The 23,603-nt window shown below is 39.8% G+C and overlaps 1 protein-coding gene across 4 annotated transcripts in view; it reads right to left on the bottom strand.

Moving 5' to 3' along the window:
* Positions 1-23,603, bottom strand: part of LOC127693646 (ABC-type organic anion transporter ABCA8B) — a 72,272-nt gene that overhangs the window by 5,783 nt on the left and 42,886 nt on the right. For 2 of the 4 annotated variants that reach the window (XM_052194652.1, XM_052194654.1), the window contains exons 19-36: positions 22,119-22,314; positions 20,223-20,389; positions 18,628-18,761; positions 17,770-17,907; positions 15,931-16,038; positions 14,389-14,562; positions 14,116-14,229; positions 11,449-11,565; positions 10,637-10,699; positions 10,142-10,233; positions 4,177-4,297; positions 3,485-3,602; positions 2,738-2,829; positions 2,238-2,398; positions 1,708-1,783; positions 1,524-1,618; positions 517-636; positions 160-300 (exon numbers count right to left, since the gene is read on the bottom strand). In XM_052194652.1, the coding sequence (XP_052050612.1) occupies positions 160-300; positions 517-636; positions 1,524-1,618; positions 1,708-1,783; positions 2,238-2,398; positions 2,738-2,829; positions 3,485-3,602; positions 4,177-4,297; positions 10,142-10,233; positions 10,637-10,699; positions 11,449-11,565; positions 14,116-14,229; positions 14,389-14,562; positions 15,931-16,038; positions 17,770-17,907; positions 18,628-18,761; positions 20,223-20,389; positions 22,119-22,314 (2,227 nt within the window). Of the gene's footprint in view, positions 1-159; positions 301-516; positions 637-1,523; positions 1,619-1,707; positions 1,784-2,237; positions 2,399-2,737; positions 2,830-3,484; positions 3,603-4,176; positions 4,298-10,141; positions 10,234-10,636; positions 10,700-11,448; positions 11,566-14,115; positions 14,230-14,388; positions 14,563-15,930; positions 16,039-17,769; positions 17,908-18,627; positions 18,762-20,222; positions 20,390-22,118; positions 22,315-23,603 lie in introns of those variants that run through there. The other 2 variants (XM_052194653.1, XM_052194655.1) reach the window with 2 other exon arrangements.

The raw sequence follows: 23,603 nt of genomic DNA, 5'->3' as shown, positions 1-23,603 counted from the left end.
TTGCTTTTACACCAGCTTTATCTTCTCTGCTTTGCTTTCCATCAAATATCTATCTAGTAATTTTTCAGCCAAGTTTTCTTTCAACTAACTACAAAGCAGCATACCTGACAGGGGGAAACCAACATTTGGTATCAGATCAAAACCAAACAGCAGCTTTACCGTTCCTGCCTGGCAGCCCGGGGGAAAAGCCTGAGGACCTCCGTGTTGAGGGGCTCCACCTGCTCGAGGGTCTTCACCTTCATCTCCAGCAGGTAGTCTTTGCCAAATTTGCTTTTGAGATGTTGGATGGATCCTATACACCTGGGAATCAGAGAAGGGTGTGTTCAGAATAGGGAGAGAGAAGTATGTGCGGCAGTGTTTGAAAACCTTCAGCTTGCTACCAGGTCTGTCTCAGGGTCCTTGATGTTAACTGGGGGACTTAGCAAGTCTAGACATTGCATTTATTTCCTTGTCTATGGGAAAAACCATCTAGTCACACATTGCAAGAGTGAGTGCGGTTTCAAGACACATACTTACCTCAGCCTTCCGGACACCATGATGGCCACACGGTCACACAGAGCCTCAGCCTCTGCCATGTAATGGGTGGTCAGCAGGGCACCCCTGTCTGTATTTTTTATGATGGCCCTGATTGCTTGCCTATATTGTCAGGACAACATTCACAATTAAGAAAGAAGTGTAATTTACAAAAAAAAAAAGACAGAAAGGAAACAGGCATTGAAAAAGAGCACTTGCAGAATACAGTATTTATTATGAGCTTGTACGAAGAGGGAAATTCTGTTAAAACAGGCATGTACATGGGGGCAGAACAATGCAAAACTCAACAGCATTGTCCAAGGCAGCAGTTGGAAGCCATTGCAGAATAAATGACAGGTTTTACAACTTCCCAAGAGCCACTGTTCTCATGCCCAGCACCAGACACTTGATTGTGGTACAAAAGTTCCTGTACCAACCCAGAGATACCTACACTGCTCTCATACATACACAGTGGGTGACTTGCAGTTTAATGCTATGTGTGCTTCCTTTCCTCAGAAATGTTTGAGAAATATTATTAGGGAAATGCTAGTTTGCAGACCATTGATTTTTACTAGGCGTGTTGGTAGTTTTATGTTTTATGAACATAAAAATTTTAAGATATGCTTTTATAATTCCTTTTCTCTGTTTTATGAGCCCATGTGCATGTGCCATGTGTGGTTAGGTGCACATGTGTATGTGTATAGGTAGCAGCTAGAGGCCAAGGTTGGGTATCCTGTTCTCCACATTAAGTTTTGAAACAGCTGTTCTCACTGAACCTGGAGCTCACCAGTTGGCCAAGACTAGCTAATCAGTCAGCTCCCGCTCTCCTCCTGACTTCAGCTCCACAGTGCTGAGATTACAGCAAGCAAGATTACCTCCTGGATTGTTATGTGGGTGTTGGGAATCTGAACTCTGGTCCCAAGCTTGGTAAAAACAGTTTTCGAGTGAGTGAAACTATTGTCAAGCTCCCTTCTAGGTGTGAGTTCAGCCCTATGGCAGCCTCTCCTTACCATATTTGCTGCTGCCCCTCGGGATCCAGCCCAGTGGACGGCTCATCCAGAAGCAAGATAGATGGGTTCCCCAGAATGCTGAGCACAAAACACAGCTGTGACAAGAGGGACAGCCCATGTGGAATCAGTTCAAGTGTGCCTCCCTGAGGTATGCTCGACGCCCTTTCCCCAACCCTGCCTATACCTTTCTCTTCACTCCCTCTGACAGCGTCTTCACGGGAGACTTCAGCTGGTCCTGCAGCTTGAGCACATCCACCAACCTGTAGAGAGACAGTGGAACATCACTGTCCTCTCCACGATGAAGAGAGATGGTGGAAGGGTGGGGCAGTGAGCCTAGTGAAGATGGAGGGGTGGGGGGCCATATTTTGGAGTCAATGTGTGTGTGTGTGTGTGTGGTAGTGGGGGAAAGGGTGATATTGCTGGATGAGGTACTCCTCAAATAGTGTCTCATCACAGAATTCAAATAGTTAATCTATGATCAATACACTAAATTTTAGTATTTTCAATAAAATTTACCAATACATTCCCCCTTTTCCATGTTTAATGGCAGAAAAAAAATCTATTTTACATCCCCCAAACTGGAAAACTAATTCCCAATTGTAAATTAGGAAATTGTAGCATCTTGAGTTTTTCACCCCAAGTTTTTTGCAAATGCTGTCTCCCCACTTTCTCCCTGACCTCCTCCTGTTCTAGGTGCACCCCCCACCAATGTACCTTGTGATGGCAACTGCAGCGTGGTTTCTGCTCAGGCCCCTCACTGCAGCATACATCTCCAGGTGTTCCTTCACAGTGAGGTTGGGCCACAGAGCGTTCTCCTGAGGACAGTACCCCAGGAACCTCAGGGTGTCCCCTTCTCCACTCCCGTTCAGTAGCACCTATAGATAAAACTTCATCATTAAAACCCCAATTCTAAACAGCCTCTCACAGAAACTGCCTCCCAGACCAAAGGGAATTTTAACCATTTGCTCTCATCTTACAGTGGAGAGAGCTTGTTAGTAGCAATTACTTGTGAATGAATGTGTGCCAAGTCAGAAATAGTCCTCTTTGGTTCCCAGTTCATATTTAATGTTTTCAAGACTTCCTTGAATAGTCTTAGGAACGACTCTTTACCCTCATGTGCTCTTCCATGTTCTTTTGAATACCTCCTCTGTGACAGAAGCTACAGGTAATGCTTGTAGATGAATAGATAATTTATCAAATAATATGCCACCTACCTGCCCGGCTGTGAGTTTTGTGTCTCCACTTATCATTTTAAGAGATGTACTTTTGCCAGCTCCATTGTGTCCCAACAATCCTAGAATCTCACCTGAAACACAGGAATTATATTGAACTTAAATTTACAGTACAACTAAGCATAAAACATAGTCTGAATTCTTACTGTCTGGTGTATTTCATGTAATATGTTTTGTACATTGTGTCCCATTTAACTGTCACAACTATCCCAAGAAATCATCACAATCTCTTCTTTCATTCTTGGTGATAAGAAGTCTCAAGAATGAGGTATTTTCCCAAGATTACCCTAATGAAGATTGGGAAGCCATTCTTAGAAACTAAGAGTGTCTGATTCTGTTTTCTGTAATCTTAAGTCTTTAGTAGTAATGTTGGAAATTGAGTTCCTTCAACATAAGCCTTCAATAGCTGCTGCTGCACCCCCCAACCTTCAACGAATTCTCTTTAAAAAAAAAGCATTAGAATGTCAGTTGTGTGAGTTTAAGAGAACATTTAATGACTTTCATGGGGCATATAGTTGTGTTGGTTCCTATGTAGATAGGGATGGACCCCTATTCTAGGAGTGAATGAATGTACTTAAAAATGAAATGTGTAAATGAGTTGTCAGGCTACCCTGGAGAGTAGTCCACACATGAGTGAGCAGATAGTGTGTGAAGGATTTTCCTCAAGAACCAAGAAATAGTTCAATAGTTTCAATATTTGAGCTAACTGTTGAAAACCACATGTCTAACCTTTCCTGACAGAGAATGAGACATTCCTGGTGGCTATCTTAGCCTTCTTCTTGGAAAGGCAATGTTTCCTCTTCCCTGCATACTCTTTGCGTAGGCAGCTGGCAACAATGACTGGCTTCTGCAAATAAGAAGAATGTCATGTCAGGCTCTTCTCTCCACTGACTTGGAATCATCTGTATCTCCTACAATGCTCTAACTCTGCTTCAAAGAGATCCTAGTAGGCACCATTGTAACCTACTACTTTTCTATCTTAGCCCTTGTCTTTGGAAAGTATTCAATGATCTTCCCCCACAAAGACATCTACCAAGAACCACATTGTTTTAGAGAGTGTTCCTGACTCCCCAAACATGCAAAAGACATGAAAAGCACCAGCCACTGTACCTTATATTGAATACTGTATGTTCTCACTAGAAGCAATGACATTTGTCACTACATGCTCAGTTTCTCCAAGTCCTTCATGAATTTAGTTATTTCACTTGTATTCTATTTTTAGCTTATACTAAGGAATTGGAAACATTGACTTTCGATCTGCTCATTTCAATGTAAAAATGATGGCCACATTCTCAAACAGTGACTCTCTTTTGTTAGGCTGAAGGAAACGAAGCATCCTTAGAGAATAAGTCCGGTAGACCAGTTGCTTTAATGAGCAAACATTTGCATTGTTTGGTAAGCTAGCTACTTTATGTGCCTACCTCATCAAAACTGGTGGATACCAAGGCATCCGCTGTTCTCATTCTCTCCATTTGAACATCTTCATCCTCATCTTCTGGCTCTTCTGGGTTTTGATACACATCATTGTTTCTTGGAGAAATTCTAAGATAAAAACCACCCATTAATAATTGGCTTGTGGGATGCAAGGTTGGTTCAATATACAGAAATCCATCAATGCAATCCACTACATAAACGAACTCAAAGAAAAAAACCACATGGTCATTTCATTGGATGCTGAAAAAGCATTTGACAAAATTCAGCATTCCTTTCATGCTTAAAGTCTTGGAAAGAATAGGAATTCAAGGCCCATACTTAAACATAGTAAAAGCAATATACAGCAAAGTGGTAGCCAGCATCAAAATAAATGGAGAGAAACTTGAAGCAATCTCACTAAAATCAGGGACTAGACAGGGCTGTCCCCTTTCTCCTTATTTTTTCAATATTGTACTTGACGTACTAGCTCAGGCAATTAGGCAACATAAGGAGGTCAAAGGGATACAAATTGGAAAGGAAGAAGTCAAACTATCATTATTTGCAGATGATATGATAGTCTACCTAAGTGACCCAAAAAAACTCCACTAGAGAACTCCTACAGCTGATAAACAACTTCAGCAAAGTGGCTGGTTATAAAATCAACTCAAGCAACTCAGTAGCCTTCCTATATTCAAAGGATAAGGAGGCTGAGAAAGAAATTAGGGAAATGACCCCCTTCACAATAGCCACAAACAGTATAAAGTACCTTGGGGTGACTCTTACCAAACATGTGAAAAATTTGTATGACAAGACCTTCAAGACTCTGAAGAAGGAAATGGAAGAAGACCTCAAAAAATGGAAAAACCTCCCATGCTCATGGATCGGCAGGATTAATATAGTTAAAGTGGCCATTTTGCCAAAAGCAATATACAAGTTCAACACAATACCTATCAAAATCCCAACTCAATTCTTCATAGAGTTAGAAAGAGCAATTCTCAAATTCATCTGGAATAATAAAAAACCCAGGATAGCTAAAACTATTCTCAACAACAAAAGAAATTCTGGGGGAATCAGTAGCCCTGACCTCAATCAAGCAATACTACAGAGCAATAGTCTTAAAAACTTCATGGTATTGGTACAGTGACAGGCAGGCAGATCAATGGAACAGAATTGAAGATCCAGAAATGAACCCACACACCTATGGCCACTTGATCCTTGACAAAGGGGCTGAAAACATGCAATGGAAAAAAGATAGCCTTTTCAACAAATGGTGCTGGTTCAACTGGAGGACAGCATGCAGACGAATGGGAATTGATCCATCCTTGTCTCCTTGTACTAAGCTCAACTCCAAATGGATCAAGGACCTCCACATAAAGCCAGACACTCTGAAGCTAATAGAAAAGAAACTGGGGAAGACCCTTGAGGACATCGGTACAGGGGGAAAGTTCCTGAACAGAACACCAATAGCTTATGCTCTAAGATCAAGGATTGACAAATGGGACCTCATAAAATTACAGAGCTTCTGTAAAGCAAAGGACACCATCAAAAGGACAAATTGGCAACTAACAAATTGGGAAAAGATCTTCACCAACCCTAAATCAGATAGAGGGCTAATATCGAATATATACAGAGAACTCAAGAAGTTAGACCCCCGCAAACCAAATAACCCTATTAAAAAATGGGGTACAGAGTTAAAGAATTCTCACCTGAAGAACTTTGGATGGTGGAGAAACAACTTAAAATATGCTCAACTTCATTAGTCATCGGGGAAATGCAAATCAAAACAACCCTGAGATTTTACCTTAAACCAGTCAGAATGGCTAAGATTAAAAACTCAGGAGACAGCAGGTGTTGGCGAGGATGTGGAGAAAGAGGAACACTCCTCCACTGCTGGTGGGGTTGCAAATCGGTACAACCACTCTGGAAATCTGTCTGGTGGTTCCTCAGAAAACTGGGCACGTCACTTCCGGAGGATCCTGCTATAGCACTTCTGGGCATATACCCAGAGGATTCCCCAGCATGTAATAAGGATACATGCTCCACTATGTTCATAGCAGCCCTATTTATAATAACCAGAAGCTGGAAAGAACCCAGGTATCCCTCAACAGAAGAATGGATGCAAAAAATGTGGTATATATACACAATGGAGTACTATTCATCCATTAGAAACAATGAATTCATGAAATTCTTAGGCAAATGGATGGAGCTGGAGAACATCATACTAAGTAAGGTAACCCAGTCTCAAAAGATCAATCGTGGTATGCACTCACTAATAAGTGGATATTAGTCTGGAAAACTAGAATACCCAAAACATAATCCACACATCAAATGAGGTACAAGCAGAATGGACGAATGGCCCCTAGTTCTGGAAAGACTCAGTGTAGCAGTATAAGGCAAAACCAGAACAGGGAAGTGGGAAGGGGTGGGTGGGAGAACAGGGGGAGGGAAGGGGGCTTATGTGACTTTCGGGGAGTGGGGGGCCAGAAAATGGGAAATCATTTGAAATGTAAATAAAAAATATATCAACAGTGATTGGTTGTTCTAAACCCATTCTCAAGTAGAGTACAAGATTAGATAAATGCATTGCATTTCCCTTTGGTGCAGTCTGCACTCATTCCATGTGACTCCCCTTTCCCTGGTCATCACTACCATGCTTAGTGACCATCACTTTTTACCTATCTTCTATTCTACTCAGCTATCAGAATATTACTTTCAATGCTATGGATAGTTCAGAAATAATCTGAAAAATCCCTTTTGAAAATAGTATAGCCCCACATCATAAACTATTTTGTTCTCATGGGGGAAATGGGCCAGAGTATTTAAATTTAGTACTGTGTTAGAAAATAAGATACTGTGAATACTCAGTCAAAGATAGAACATCTGTTTCATCTCCTTCTTCAAGCTCAGGAAATAAAAGGAAGTAGTGGGCAGAAGGAATGCAGGAACCATAGGATGGGGAAGACTGCTGTGAAATGTTCTCTGGTCATGACATGGCGTTGCACACATGAACATGTTGTGCAGCAGCTGTGGTTACCTGCACACATGAACATGTTGTGCAGCAGCTGTGGTTACCTGCACACATGAACATGTTGTGTAGCAGCTGTGGTTACCTGCATAAGACATGCACAATATTAAGTCAATTAAGTGAGCTCTGGACTCTCTCTTCTCAGTCTGGCGGAGTCTTGCAGGATCCCAAGGGTCCTGCTTCTCCATGGAATCCTTCAGAAGCCCGAAAACTAACCAGTTTGGAATTGATCCGTCAAACCCTTCCCAGCTGGTCCTGCTTACCACCCAGCCTGCAGAGGTGAGTTGTATGCTGTCCCCCAGGGGCCCCTATTGTCTACCTCTGGGCTAGATCCTCAGTCCAAAGGAGCCTTGCATGACTCCAAGAGCATCACAATTCCCCATGGAAACCTTTGGTCCCCCAAGCTCCATCGTGTATCTCTGGGCTCGCTCTTCAGTCCTGAGGTCCTTGTGGTATCCCAGGAGCCTCTTACTACTCCGTGGAGGCCTGTAGAGCCCCAAGAACAACCAACTTGGAACACTGCTTCACAAATTCCTTACCAGTGGGGTCAGCTTGAGGCACAGCCAGTAGTCAGGTTTCCTGACCTACATTGCCTGACCCATGGCTCTCCCCGCCACCTGAAGCCCTGCTGCCCTCAGGATCATCCAACCAATACCAGAGAAAATCAAATGCCTAAAGAACAGTGTAAGAAAACAATCAACAAAATCTAGAGCAATATGGCAACATTAGAGCCCAGTTATCCTGCTACAACAAACCCTGGATATCTTAATGAAACTGGAACACAAGAAGAATATATGAAATCCACTCTTTTAAAGAGCATAGACGTCTTTAAAGAGGACATGAATAAATTCCTCAAGGAAATACAGGAAAATAAATTCAAACAGGTAGAGGCATTAAAAGGGGAAGCAAAAATATAAAGAAACACAGGAAAATATAATCAAACAGGTGAAGGATATGAATAAAACTGTCCAGGATCTGAAAAGGGAAATAGAAACAATAAAGAAAACACAAACTGAGGCAACCCCGGAGATAGAAAACCCAAGAAAGAAAACAAGAACAACAGATGTAAGCATTACTAGCAGAATACAGGAGATGAAAAAGAATCTCAGGCATAGAAGATACAATAGAAGAAATCAATATATTGGCCAAAGTAAATGGAAAATATAAAAAGTTCATGACACCAAATCTCCAGGAAATTTGGAAGACTATGAAAAGACCAAATCTAAGAACAGTAGGAATAAAAAAATATTCCTTGCCCAAAGGCCTAGAAAACATCTTCAACAAAATCATACAAGAAAATTTCCCTAGCCTAAAGAAAGAGATGCCTATAAATGCACAAGAAGCTTATAGAACACTGAACAGATTAGACCAGAAATGAAAATCCTCCACATAGTCATCAAAACACTAAATATGCAGAACAAAGAAAGAATTTTTAAAACTGCAAGGGAAAAGGTCAAATAACATATAAAGGCAAACCTATAAGAATTATACCTGATTTCTCAACTGAGACTCAAAAAGCTAGAAGGGGCTGGGCAGAGATCTTGCAGATATTAAGAGACCACAGATGTCAGCTCAGACTATTATACCCAGCAAAACTTTCAATCACCATAGATGGAGAAACCAAGATATTTCATGACAAAACCAAATATAAACAATACCTTTGCACTAACAGCCCCACAGTGGATACTAGAAGGTAAACTCTAATCCAATGAGGCTGACTACACTAAAAAAAAAAAAAAAAAAAACAAAAACATAAAATACGCAATTCCACATCATTAAAACCAGAGTGAAAAAGAAAAAAACAGAGTGAAGTAACCCAGGCCCAGAAAGACAAGCATGGTATGAACTTACTTATAAGTGGACATTAGCCATAAAAGAAAAAATAACCATACTATCATACATACATACTATCTATATATAGACCCAAAGAAACTAGAGTGCCAAGGGAGGGAACTGGGTAGGAGATAGGGTGAGGAGCAGAAAGGGGATGGGATCAGGTGTGGGGGGGGGAAGGAGAGGGCTGGGAGAGAGAATGGAAATCAGTTGAGAGAGGGCATCTCTGGGACTAGCTGGAGACCTGGGATGGGGGAGGCTCCTAGGTGTGATACATGGTATGTACTTATTTATAAGTGAATATTAACCATAAAGTACAGGATAGCCATGCTATAATCAACAGACCCAACGAAGCCAAATAACAAGGAGGGTCAAAGAGAGGATGCTTGAATCTTTCTTAGAAGGGGAAACCAATAGATATCAGAGGTTGATGGAAGGAGAGAACTGGGTGGAAGAGGCTATTGGGAGGGGAGCTGGGCGGAAGGGAGGAGGTCATATGGAGCTGGGCGGAAGGGAGGAGGTCATATGGAGGAAGAACAGGGGAGATGAAATGGAGATCAGCTGGGGGAATCTCTAGGACATGCCAGAGACCTGGGATTGGTAAAGACCCCAGAGGGTTTAAGGGGGTGACTCTAGCTGAGATGCCTAGCAGAGTGTGTGTGGGGTATGGATCCTGAAGAGGCCATTTCTTGTAGCCAGGCAGGGCTCCCAGGGGAGGGATAAGGACAGCCACCCACCCACAAAACCTTGGATTCAAAATGTATCTTGTCTATGTACAGGGACCAATGGCAGAATTCTTTTTTTTTTTTAACTACCTCTCTATTCAAATCAGTAGCATTTTAGATCCATCTCCATTGCACCTCCTCCGGGGTCACACTGCATTCCCTGTCAGAGACTTTACTGTCAGCAGTGTGGGTCTGTTTCTGTCACTGTATCATAGATAATCTTCTTTAGATTGTGTATCTGAGCCTCTGTTAGCTCTAGTACATCCTTCTTCTAGTCTGTCCTGACACGGTGGCATAGGTTCATTAATTGGCTTGTTTATGCATGAAAGAAAGAAAAAACAGAATATTGATTGGTGAAACAAATTAACCCTCAGTTTGATCTCTTCTTACCTAAAGACGGGGTCTTTCCTCATTGTTTTCTTTCCAAACTTCCATTCCAGATATCGAAGGATGAAAATAAAAATGAAAACATGAAGGAAAGGCTGAGAGAGAGAGGGGGGAGGAAGTGCATTAGAAATCACACAACTGATAATTGTCTTAGTATGAAGTGAACTAGTGTAATTGTTGACAAGAGTTATATTCAATAACAATTTAAATCTCCAACATACACCTTGGCACAATGATTTGGAAATCATTCATTTTCATTACAAATCAGCTATAATTAATGGGCTATAATTTTCCTACCACAGGTACCAGTGTTCTTAATATTTGGCAAGTAACTATCTTGTCAGTTAATCTTTAAAAAAAGTTGTCTCTGACTTTGCAAATACTATATTTTTATGTATTATGAAAATCTTGTCTCCATGTTAGTAAAAATACTGCATGTCAAGTGAGTTAACATTGTTGAGTATGATTTAGAACCCAGTAAAAAGAACACATCCTTACAATGAGGAATACCAGGAATGGCTCTACAGTCGGTTCTTCACTAATGTACCGATAAAAGAAAAGCTAGAAAAGAAAATTTAAGTAGTTAAGTAGGGAAGTTTCATCTCACAGACTTTTATCATTAGGAATCTGAATTGGCCCTAAACAGTCTCAATGACATTTTCCCAAGTATGTTAGAAATTTTAGGCAAGGGTTCATTCTTCCATGTGCAGTGAAGAGCTGGTCAAAGAGATTTCATCTGAAGCAATGAGTTTCATTGATCACTTGGTGAGAGAGGATCTAGGTTGTTTTGAGCCAGCCTTCCTCAAATGATGAGAGACCTACTTTTAGTTTCATTCCAAGAACTCCAGATACTTCTTGTGCCCGTGCTTCTCACCTGATGCCTCCTCTCCATTCCTCTACCTCATTGGTAACCTCTTTTCTATGCCTGGCAGCTTTCTTCTTCTTACAGAGACATAGATATCATATAGAAAGAAGGGAGTTGATTTATATAGGATGCTTCTCCAACCTCCGAAATCATGAAGCTTAACATCATTTTATCTACATCTATTCAATGCTAACTAAGCCTAGAAACATAAAAGTCATAAAATGACTGTAGACACTGTTCTGTTTTCCACCATCTAGTGCTATTCATCTCCATGTGTTAAACAGGGGTCAGGACTGTTCTGTTAAATGTCAAGCAGAACACACTGTCCCACCTGGGAGAAAATCCACTGGAATCCTCATGAATGTTCTGCAAGTTCTAGAGACCCATGAAGATGTCCAACTTTTATAAACAGTTCCAGGATGAGAGAGAGAGTCATCTTACTTACACGCATAGATAACATCAAACATCCAATCAGAGTGGCTTGTGGTATTAAAAAGATGAGGCAATACAGTATTCCCTCACTGAAATCCAGGATCTCTACCACCGCTGAGAACAGGGTGATCTATGGGGAGTACAAACACACATGTCAGTTGCTCTACATTTCATGTTTTCAGAGGTCTCATGACAAAGATAATACAGTCCAACTTTCCTTTTTACTTCTGTAAATTAATTTAAAAGGTCAGCACCAAAGCAATGAATTTTATGATGACATTGTGTCCCCTTTAAAGTCTCATACCCTGTATGTCACACATTGTATCTTTTATGTCACACATGGTATCTCTTATGTCACACACTGTATCTCTTATGTCACACATTGTATCTTTTATGTCACACATTGTATCTTTTATGTCACACATTGTATCTCTTATGTCACACACTGCATCTTTTGTGTCACACATTGTATCTTTTATGTCACACACTGCATTTTTTATATCACACATTGTATCTCCTATGTCACACATTGTACCTTTTATGTCACACATTGTATCTTTTAATCTAGATAAACAGATGGGAGGGAGACTGTGGCAGTCCATCATTCCAAATTTCAACTTCCCCATTCAAAAGGAAAGCAGTGTGCTTGCATGAACATCCTCTGCTTTTTTTTTTTAACAATTTAGGGAAATTGCTTTGGCTTAGACCTCCTCATGTGAACCATCACTAGATAAACCTAGAATCTGCTATATAAAATACTTTCACTATGGATAAGGGGAGAAACTGGCATGTGTTTCTTCTGGGGGGTCAAACTTAGAATAGGATAAACATTGATTTAAAATTGATATTTGACTGGAAAACAGCCAACAGCAACAACAGCAACAGATTTGTTGTTGTTAGCTATACCAGTGGAGAAAAATAGGCAGTAATGGTAAAAGACAAATTTCTGGCAATAGAAAAAAATTTATAGGTAGAAAAAAACCCTTCATGGTTTTTTTTAAACATTTTGCCACTTCCAGAGGTTTGTGTCACTGTTTTACAAACTGTACAAGTTTGCACAGTTGCTAGAGGGTTCTTTGTCACTTATTACCTGTATCCATTATACATACTGCAAACTGACACAAACTCCTGGGAGAAGCTGGGTGTCCTCACCTCTAGAATTGTGTTTATCCCTTATGTTCTAAATCGCACCCCTGTATGTTCTCCAAAGTTCATTTCTCCATTTTTGGTATATGGTGTGTGTGTGTGGTATGTGTATGTGGTATGTGTGTTGTGTTGTGTGTATATGTGTGGTGTGTTGTATGTGTGTGTAGGATGTGTGTGTACATGTGGTATGTGTGTGATGTGTGTGAAATGTGTGTGGTGTATACTATGTGTGTGTATGGTGTTTGTGTGTGATGTGTGTCTGCATACATTGCATGTGTGGGTTTGCTTGGCCTGAGCATGGTTAAACCAAAGGTCACTCTTTTGCTAGGTTGGCTAGACAGAGGATCTACCTGTCTCCATTCCTCAGCACTGGGGCTACAGTAACATATGCATCCATCTCTCTCTCTCCTTTCAAGCGTGCTGTGGGGATCTAAACTAGGTTCTCATGTTTGCATAGCAAGCATTCCACACACTGAGCCATCTCCCTTGCCCTAGCTTTTACTTTTAAAGTGAAATTTCTCCTTCCATCTTCTTAAACAGCCCTACTGACTATTTTCAAAGAACTTATTATTGCCTTGTTGTCTAATAGACCCTTAAGATGGAAAAGAACACAGATAACTTTTATTATGTTAAGTTTAATAAATTATTGCTACTAATTTATCTTTCATAACTCATGGATGACCCCATTCATTTTTCTCTCGCAATCAGCCTTCATTTTCAGCACACTATAGAAGTCAATAAAATTGTTTTCAATGAATAAATTTACTTGCCATTATGAAATCACAGGAAATGACAATGTTCGTGTGTGTGTGTGTGTGTGTGTGTGTGTGTGTGTGAGAGAGAGAGAGAGAGAGAGAGAGAGAGAGAGAGAGAGAGAGAGAGAGAGAGAGAGTGTCTTTGTGGGACTGATCTTGTAAGGAGTTTCAAAAAGTTTCTGCTTTTTCTATTTTATTTATTTATTTATATGTATGTTCACACATAACACACACACACACACACACACACACACACACGAGTGCACTGTATATGGAAGCCACAAGAGGGCATCTCCTGGACCTAGATTCACAGGGGATTGTGAGTCACTGGCTATGGATGCTGGGAACGGAACTTGGGCCTTCTGCAAGAGCAGCAAGTGTTCTTAATTGCAGAGCCACCTCTCCAGCCCCAATCGTTTCTACTTTTAACTATCCCAGTAACAGAATCTGTAATATGGTAAATTGTGGAGGCCTTTCTAATCACTTCACTTTCAGGAAACATGCAGATGATTTTCTGATTTTCTCCTAAACCAACATTTTGTAGCTTAAAACAAAGCAAAACAACAACAAAAAAAAGCCAATGTGATCTTTTAATGAAAGACAAGCACAGAAATAGGCTGGGGGAAAAGTGCAGATTTCAAAAGCGATCTGTTCTTGAGGCAAGTGTAGATATTTGGAATTGAAAATATTAATGACCATTTTACCAAGGACATAAAGTATTAGCTTAGAAGTTTATATCACATCTGCACAATAAATATCCACAAGTAGCACATACTTACGATAAAGAAGCTAAGTGACCAAATGCCGCTGTTTTTATTCCCCTTGCGAGAAATGAACGAAATCACGTATGTTAAGAAGATCAGGGATATGGCATAGCCAACAGAACACGGGATCTAAAAACAACAACGGGAGTGTGAGTCTCAGAGAGACTAAAGCGAGGTAGGAAAACACGTAGGCTCCAAGAAGCACCGCTGCGGAAATGTCTTATAATTAGTGTCTGGCAAAGCACTGCTTATGAAAGCAGCTTGCATTTTCAAAGTTTTTGCGCTTACTTGTATAGAGTAAGTTGTAGTAGTAAATATGGGATCTGGGAAGCGTAAAAGGTAGTCCATTAAAGACACGAAGAGGAAGACAAAGCAGTACAGAGGAATGTCCACCAGGGCCTGCCCGAACCAGTAAGCCGAAGGAAAGAGGCCGGAAACACGCAGCTGGAACCAAGCTTTGTTCTATCCAGGAGAGAGCAGAGAGACGCAACGTGAGACCTCAGCTTGAGTTTTAAAGAATGTGGAATATTTAATGTTGAATAAATGTTAAATATTTAATGAATATTTAATGTTGATGTTTATTTATGATACCGCTGGACTATCATAATAAGTACTACCCATGACTGACAGATGTAGCTATCAATCAGCTGCTTTGGTAAAGGCGACGCTGAGGTTCATCACATACCTGGGAGGTAAGTAAAGATTTCCTCTAATTAAACATCACCATGAATGGGCAGGGACTTAGAGGGCTGGGTGGGTGAATGGAAGGCTTATCTATCGAGCAACCCATTTTCCATTGTCTATACAACAGTATAACTAACTGCTCATATAAAATGTGCATGTAACATTATGTAAGTGATTTGATTTAACTGCAGTTTTTTGAGGCAGGGTCTTTAATATAGCCCCGACCAGTCTTAAACTCATAGCGCAAGATCCTTCTGCAGCTACTATGCTATTTAATTTTATGTAGTCCTAAGGACTGAACCCAGGACTTCATGCATACTAAGGAACCACTCTACCAACCAAGCTATATATCTCTGCCCTTTAAGCAATTTAAAACACTATATATAACAGGAATAATTATATGAGAAATACAATTACATATACTATACACCATATATGTGATTATACTGACAGTTTACACACAGAGATTTCCAGCTATTACATATACTAATACATAATTGTATAACATACAGTTGCTATATTTTATATTCTATAAATTATAGACAGAAAAAACTCATTTGAATCAGAAAAACAGTACAAATTGGAATTTACAAATTGTTATTTAAATGTTGGAAGTTTTATAATACTTATTCAGAGAAATATTCTATTGTATTCATGGTTCTACCAGAATTTGTTTACTAATTCATTCTAGGGGGGCAGCTCGCATGAGAATTTCAGTTTTCCAACAGCAGAGACTGGTTCATGCCAAGATCCATTTTGGGTAAAAGTTTCTCAGTTCTCTGATCACTCACGATGTCAGCCATTGTTCTCAAAACATTTCCCAGCTTGTGTATCTTCTTCAGTAAAATATTTGCTCAAACATTTGTTCATTTAAAAGTTGATTTAAGGATTCTATATATTTTTCAACACCTTTTAGTTTGAAAAATCTATTGGTGTTAGATGAATGGCTTCATTTTTCAATTTTGTATTTTATTTTGTATAGCTGCATGATAATTGTATTTAATTAATGCACAGAATTATTTAAATGTATTAATTAAAAACTGCATCATTAGCATGTGCATGTGTGTGTATGCAGGTAATCACTATACTTTCAGCATCTAAGTTAGAAAGTAACTCAAGTTCCAGTTACTCATAATTCATTTTTACCTTATAGTCTGTGACGCTGCTCATGGCAATATAAGGAGGGCAAGTGGAGGTCATAATCAGCCAGAACGCAGTCTTCATCAGGTATATCAAAGGATTAGAATATTCATTCTGAAAGGGAAAAACTGAATGAACAAATTCTGAGTTTCTTTTTCTGCCATAAATTCTAAAAATATTAAATACTGTATGTCTTGGGCATCTGTTGGGATCTCCAAACTTTTCTCAGTCCTTCCAGTTTGTAAGTTTGACTTTGGACTCCTTCACTTCATGCTCAAACTTGCCAGTTAAGAAACTGATCTCTAGAGCATGCGTGGATCAAAAACCCTGCATAGTGGGAAATTATTAACAGTATATTTTTTATGTCAGTCATTCTACGATTTACTGTGATGTTAGATAATACATGATAAGTCACAGCCCACATCCTCAGTTTCCCAACTGATCTTTAACTATCTCAAATGTGGTAGCTGGGTGTCTCAGGACTGGTTCATGATCCCAGAGTAGAGGGAGTGTGAGGAAGGGATGTGAATGAGCCAAGCAAAACATTGTTAGTTATAGCCGCTGCAACTCCCTTCAAGGAAAGGAGATGCACAAACTCTCATCATATACAAAGCCACAATCACTTGAAGATTCACACGGCCATTGCTTGAGTAACCACGTGTTTAACTACACCACAAAACCAGAGAGCTGAACAGAACAGAGTCAGTGTTGCTCTCTGATACTCATTATGTGTTTAGCAAGTAAGTTGGTAAGTGCTAACTGTGTCCAGGGCTTGTCCCCAGGCACCAAGAACTTAATGTTTAAATGTGTTAAAAGATGTGGGACTGGGAAGATGGCTCAGCTGTTAAGAGCACTGGCTTGTTCTTTCAGGGGACCCAGGTTCGATTCCCAGCACCCACAAGATGGCTCACAATCATCTGTACCTCCAGTTTCACAGAATCTGATGCCCTCTTCTGGCCTTAGAGGGCACACAAGTGGTGCACATACTATAAACTGTTTAGAAGTTAAATCAAAAATATTTTTTAAAATGTGCTGGTCCCTACATCTGCAACAGGGAGAAATATACTTGAGAACCAAGGAAACTTTCCAAAAGATGGCTGCCCAGTTTCTGAATTTGAAGGGCTGTTTATGTTCAATTGCTCAAGCCTTGGGTTAGAAATAGATTTTTCTTTGTCTGTACATATGGTATGGGCAGGGGGTAGAGGCTGACATGGGTGTCTCTCATTCCATCTCCATCTTACCTATTGAGGCAGGGTCACTCATTTGAACATAGATACAACTAGACTAGTTAGCAGCTTCCTGGGCAATCTCCTGTCTCTGCCTCCCAGGCACCCATTAGCTGCCATGGCTGCCAGGAAGAGAAATGGAATTTTTTTCTTAGCTCTGTATTTGGAAAAGCTGGTATAGTGAGTCTAAAATAGATCAAAGGAATTAATAGTTCTGGCAAGAACCTGGAGTGATTCTAATGAGGATAGTCTGAAATTTCAGCCTGAGTGTTGTCCATATTTCTTTCTTCGGTAGCATTTGTAAAAGTGATGAGTCTCCCCCCTCTTCCCCTTCCTCCTCCTTCCCAACCCCCTTTCTTATTTCATCCTGTTTGTTCATTCCTTCGTATTAATCACAGTACTGTACACTCTCACTGTTGTCCTCTCTTATCCTCTTTGGAAAATGTTTTCATGTGCAGTTTTAAAAGCCCAGAGGTCTTGAAAGGTGCTAGTTTTCCAAAGCCCCAAAGCCCCAGTGTGACTCCAAGTTTTGGCTATGGTTTTGGTGAATTCCAAAGGGCTAGGATTCCAGGACTTTAAAAGATGACCTGGGAGGATGATCCAGAGGACCTGAACTTACCACAAAATGCACGCTTCTGTAGAGTTGGATGCGGGCTGACGGTTTAATCATTCCAAGTAGCCCATTGCTAAGGATGTCCATCAGAACTGGGAAACAGTTCAGTCTCTTGGTATTGCATGCAAACGAGAAGTTGTAGCTCTAAAAATATAATAAACAAACAAAAATCTCCTAATCATCAAAGGTCTTCATTTTTTTCCTAAAGAAAGTAAAATTTGGGATTTTAAGATGCAATGATATTGTGGTTGTTTCTTGATGGTCCTTTGGAATCACACCCACTGCCTCATATTATGGGAGTGGAGCACTTGCCTCTGAGCTACACTTCCAGTCCCAATAACATGTTTTAAAAATGCTTTCAGATAAGAACAAAAGAAGCCCACAAATGCTGTAAGCAAAATTGTAATCTCAAAAATAAACAAAAATGCTATGTAAATAAAAGTAAGTAAAACAAGGCATGTTTAGACTAGAATAAGTAAAACAAAACCATGTATTTAATGTTTCAGCTGTCTTGCTTAGGGCTAGAATCATGTTTTAAAGTGTTTATTGTCATAGACAAAACAGCATTTCTAAGATATAAATGATATAAAAATCTATAAAGGGAAACATGAATCTCCTGACCTCAGATATAACATCAAATATATAAACTTGAATAAAGTATGTATTTTGCTATCACACATGGGTTTTGTTGGCAAATGCGATAGAAGCAATAATTATTTATTATGTCCATGAATAAAGTCCACTAAGCAAAAAGTATACAGCACTTGCTCTTGTTTCTGTTTCTTAGACCAGAGACATGAGTATTTTAGGGCTATATTATCTTTTCACGCTTGGGGGCACATTCTGAACTAGAGTCCAGCACACCTTCTTATCACCAGACACAATGAGGGCTCCGTTGTAGGATGGGTCATCTGTGCCATCTCTGGCTCCAGAAGCATCGACTTCCAAAGCTATGTTCTGGCGCTCCACAGAATGGATGAAGTCATCAATGCTTGCCTCTAAGATATAATTCAACATACTAGGTATTTCAAAGATAGACAAGTCCATGTTAAGTTCTGTAGCTCAATGCTAACAACATGTACTTCCTCACATAATAATATCTTTGCATTGTGAATTAAAAGTCAATTCATTGCTCTAGGAATTTATGCTACAATGAACATATTTACTGACGATATATAATAACTCTTTCATACCATATGACTCTTGAAATAGCCACCCCCCTAGAATCTTGCAGTGAATAGCTGTGGAGTTTTAATGGCAGGTGATTTCTCATCACTAAATGTCTGAAAACAGAATTCACTATTATGAGATTACTACTTGATCTTCAAATAGTTTCTTGGTGCAGGGAGGCAGCCTGGTGACGTCAATAACTTTGCAGAGCTTCTATCCAGACAAGCAACCAGTGTGCAACTCTTGAAACTGTCCTACGCATGTGCAGAAAATGAAGAAACAGATCCTTAAGAAAATCTACTAAAATTGGCAAGAACACATCTCTGGGAAAGTCAGTGAGCACACAAGAAGGCTCTCAGCACCACAAGCCATTAACAAAACAAATAGGGACCAGAAGAGAAAAGGGGCTGAGGAGATCACTCACTGAGCAAGATGATGTCAATGGTGCACTCACTGAGCAAGATGATGACCTGAGTTCCATCCCCAGCACCCACACAAAAACCCAGGTGTGCTGGTACATGCCTGTAATGCTAGCATTGGGGAGGCAAAGACAGTCAGATCTCTGGAGCTCATTGAAGAGGCCGTGTAATGAGTTCAAGTTTCAGTGAGAGAGAATTTTAAATAATAAGGTGAATGAGGAAAACATCCAACGTTGACCTCTAAATGCCTCTAAATGCACACTCATGCATGCATACCCTTGTACCTTACAAAGACATGAACATACATAGAAGATGCATCCACACAGAACAGAAGATATCATGTGACATGTGGGATACTTATAAAATGTCAGGAATGAGAATCACCCAAGAGGTGAAGGAATTTGAAGACATACATTGCTAGCATACATGTACACTTACTTTGAAAACAACTTGGTAGGTCCTTAAGAGTTTAAACATATGCATTATATGATTGAACAATTCCACTTCTAAGAGGGTACCCCAATGAAAAATCTTTACAAAGAAATATATAATCACTGATTAAAATATTGTTCATAATCATTTATAGGGGGATGTATCCATTTACAGGTGAATGATAAAAACAATGTGGTATATGTACATAACAGAATACCTTTAATACCATCTTTAATTAAACAATTAAAATGAGACTATAAGGTCTCAGATATCTCTATGGTATTTTTGAATGAAATGTATTTTTAGTAGAATCTCCTTTTCCTTACCTCTTCATTCTGCTACCTTTTACCTTCCTTAAAACTTCCCCATCATAAGTCCTTGTTCAGCACCTTAAGAATGAAATATAGATGCATATGTGAATTGGAAATATGTTATTACCTGTCTTATTGATGATCAATAACCGAGTGAGCATGCCCTGGGGCTGTTCTCCAGGTGCAAGGAAATACTCGTGCGGGGAAAGTTTCCAAGTATAAGCCCTTTGACTTATATTTATTGTGATATTTTCAAAAAGAAGAGGGCAGATGCAGACCACCAGAACCATGAGCCTGCGGAGAAAAAAGCTGTCACTGTGAGCATAATATGATTGATTCTCTAATCACAAATATTAAATGGGTAACTCTTACCTATATTCTTTAAAAACAATTATTTATTTATTTATTTATTTATTTATTTATTTATTTATTTATTTATTGTATTTGAGTACTCTATCTGCATGTACAGCAGCCTGCCAGAAGAGGGCATCAGATCCCATCGTTGATAGTCATAAGCCACCATGTGGTTTCTGGGAATTGAACTCAGGACCTCTGGAAGAGCAGTTATTGCTCTTAACCTCTGAGCCATCTCTCCTATATTTTAAGAGTGTTTTGTACCTCTCCCACTTTTAAATCCAAGGGGACAAACTGTAGCTTTACTTTTGGATCACTTCTCTTGCTCTTCTACCCTTGGATATTCCATATCACATATCTTGTGGGTGTACAGTCCCATGATCCGGACACCCAGACTTTGCCTATGTCTTATGAGTCCTGTGTGATTCTCCACCTCTCTGTTGGTTAATTCATTATCACCCCTTCCAACAGTTTCCTTTATATCTACTTTACTTCCCATAGTTTCTGATTCTATAATGACCACATGATCTCTTTTTTCTCCAGAGTTATATTTTTACTTATACTTTATTCCAAATTATTGTTATTTATTAAAGAATCAATTAAAATGTATCAATTACTAACTAATAATAATTTTTATTTATTTTTCTTTACTCCCTGTTTCAAAGAAATTAACACATCCTAAAACATTGTTATCATATTTGCTACTCTGAAACCTTTCCCCATACCTAATTTATACATATCTCTTGTCTAAAATCTTTGGACATGACTTTCACCCTTTCATTCTTTACTCTCTATATGTTGCTTACTATATGGATAACATAATGCAAACTTTCTTCATAAATCAATTTGTCAAATTTTTGTGTACTGCCTATAGGGGTTGAATTATGTGCTGGATGTGTAGCATTAATTTAAAACACAATGATCCTGGTCCTGGAGGGACACCTCCGTGGTTAAGAGTTCTTGCTGTGAAATGTTCTGCATACATTTGTAACCCCAGGTTAAAGGAATGGGTACAGGATGAGTCTCAGATCTAGAGAGACCTTGCCTCAAATGAACAGACAGAGAATAATAGAGGTGCACATCTCTTCTGGACTCTACATGCATGCATAGGTATGTGTCTCTATACATGTATGTGCACACACACACACATACATATAAGTAAATCAGGAAATCTAATAAAAATATAATTGTCAAAGAAAAGGCATTTACTGATGGGTAAGGTACCATAGACATAATAGTAATGAAAGAGGATGAGTCTCTAAATCTGGGATGCTACCTGTTATGTACAGAGTAGGAGTAGATGTCAAGTTGCTGTCACTAAAGAAGCTAGCGGATGCCATGACATCTAGGCAAGTGCTAGTAGGATAAGCAGAGTGTCAGGCCTGAGGTACTGATGTGTAGGTCCTGGGAGAAAGGATCCCCTGCAACGTGTCCATGATATCCCATGGTGACAAATTTGAAAGGGAGGAGATAGGCAAGGAAACTTACATCACCTCAGCTTTTCCTTTAGAGTTGTCTTACAAACCTTAAAAACTCTACCATCCAGTTTCCTAGTAGATAATTGATAGGACCAAAGACCAACCTAGCAATGGGTTTACTTAGCTTTCTTGTTCCACCTTTGTTATTTTTAATGTTACATAAGAGAGTTAAAAGGCACCCCGATACTCACACAGATAAAAGTGCTTTCCTTTCGTGCTTTAACTTCAACAAGCGAACCTTTGCGATCGCGCAGGTTTGCTGTCTCCAGAGAGCCATACCATCTGTTTTCTTCATTTCTGTAAGTGAAGAGAGAGTCTGCTCCATCTCCATAAGCCTTTCTGTGTCCCCAGATCTCTCTGTTTGTCCTTCTCCCATGATGTCAACGTCTGCAAAACACAGAGGAGGCAACTTGTAAAAACCCACTTCAGGTAAACCACTGTTTGAGGACATTTTACCAACGCTTTTATCTTCTGTACTCCTCTCTACACATCGTACAGCATCACTGGCCACTGCACTGGCCAGAGAGAGAAAATAAGGGAGTCCATTGATTGAACAAATGCAGGAATTAAAAAGGGTATTTTTGTATTCAGAAACTATATAAAGGGACTTCTAGACTTGATGTGGTTACTACACACATTGGCTCACAGTAGCTGTGGTTATGGGCACCAGGTCAAGCCGGCAAATTTTTAATGTGGATGGAGAAGGAGACTCACGAAACCCCAACCCTGGCTGAGAAGCTATGGACAGTTGGTGGTGGCAGATGGAGTGAGAGTCAATATTTTTGGTACAGATAATGGTCTGTGCTCCTTGAGTGGATGGCCACACACCCATGTGCATCTACATAGCACTGATTTGATTTAGGGAGTTATTAATAACAACAAAAAGAAGAGGAGAAGTTGTGAGGGAGACAGGGCGAGGGGCACCAGAGGAATTGGGGGAGGTAGTGATGGGCGGGTATGATCAATCCATGTTGTATAAATGTATAAAAACTTCAAAGAATGCAAAACTATTTAAAAGGTAAATAGTATGGCAGGTGTAAAAAAAAACTAAAGCTAAAATACATTGTGTAGATGTGTAGAATTGTCTAAGAATAGAACATTTTTTTTTAAAAAGAAAGAATGAAAATTAAGTACATAAAGAGGTTTGAAAAGTGTTTAAGCAAGGTCCTGACTGTATTCGTGTGTATTTGAAGACCTATTAAGAAATTAGACACAGATTAACATGCTACAAATTGTAACTTCAAATGAGTTAAAAGCCTAGTTCTTATCTCTAATAGTCTCTACCAGGGAGACTTAAAATTGGTTTAGTCTTTTGCCTATTCTCTTGCATCTCTAGCTACCTAGGATGATCTCCAGGAAATGATGCTAAAACAAATCTGACAGCACCATTCAAAGCACACACTTGTAAGTGAAGGCACTGTAGAGAGCCTTATTGGGGTGCCATGCTTCCTGGCAGGAACTTGATATCAACCAAGGTAAAGTTCCTCTCCCAGTCTTTGAGCAGGAACTCCTGTGTTAGCCATAATCCCCTCCACCTAGGGTAGAGCACTGAGACAAAGGTGAAGCCCATTGAGGACCTGCAGTTTCCTGAGAAATACTAGCCACCTGCAGAGCAACCGAACCAGTTCTGTGGGTAGTTTGCAGCCTTTGGGGGAAGGGTTTTCCTCCGCCTATGT

Source organism: Apodemus sylvaticus, chromosome 10, assembly GCF_947179515.1.
Source record: "Apodemus sylvaticus chromosome 10, mApoSyl1.1, whole genome shotgun sequence".
Classification (NCBI taxonomy): Eukaryota; Metazoa; Chordata; class Mammalia; order Rodentia; family Muridae; genus Apodemus; species Apodemus sylvaticus.
The sequence above is the reverse complement of the archived record's forward strand: the minus strand, read 5'-3'. Positions and strand labels throughout refer to the sequence as shown.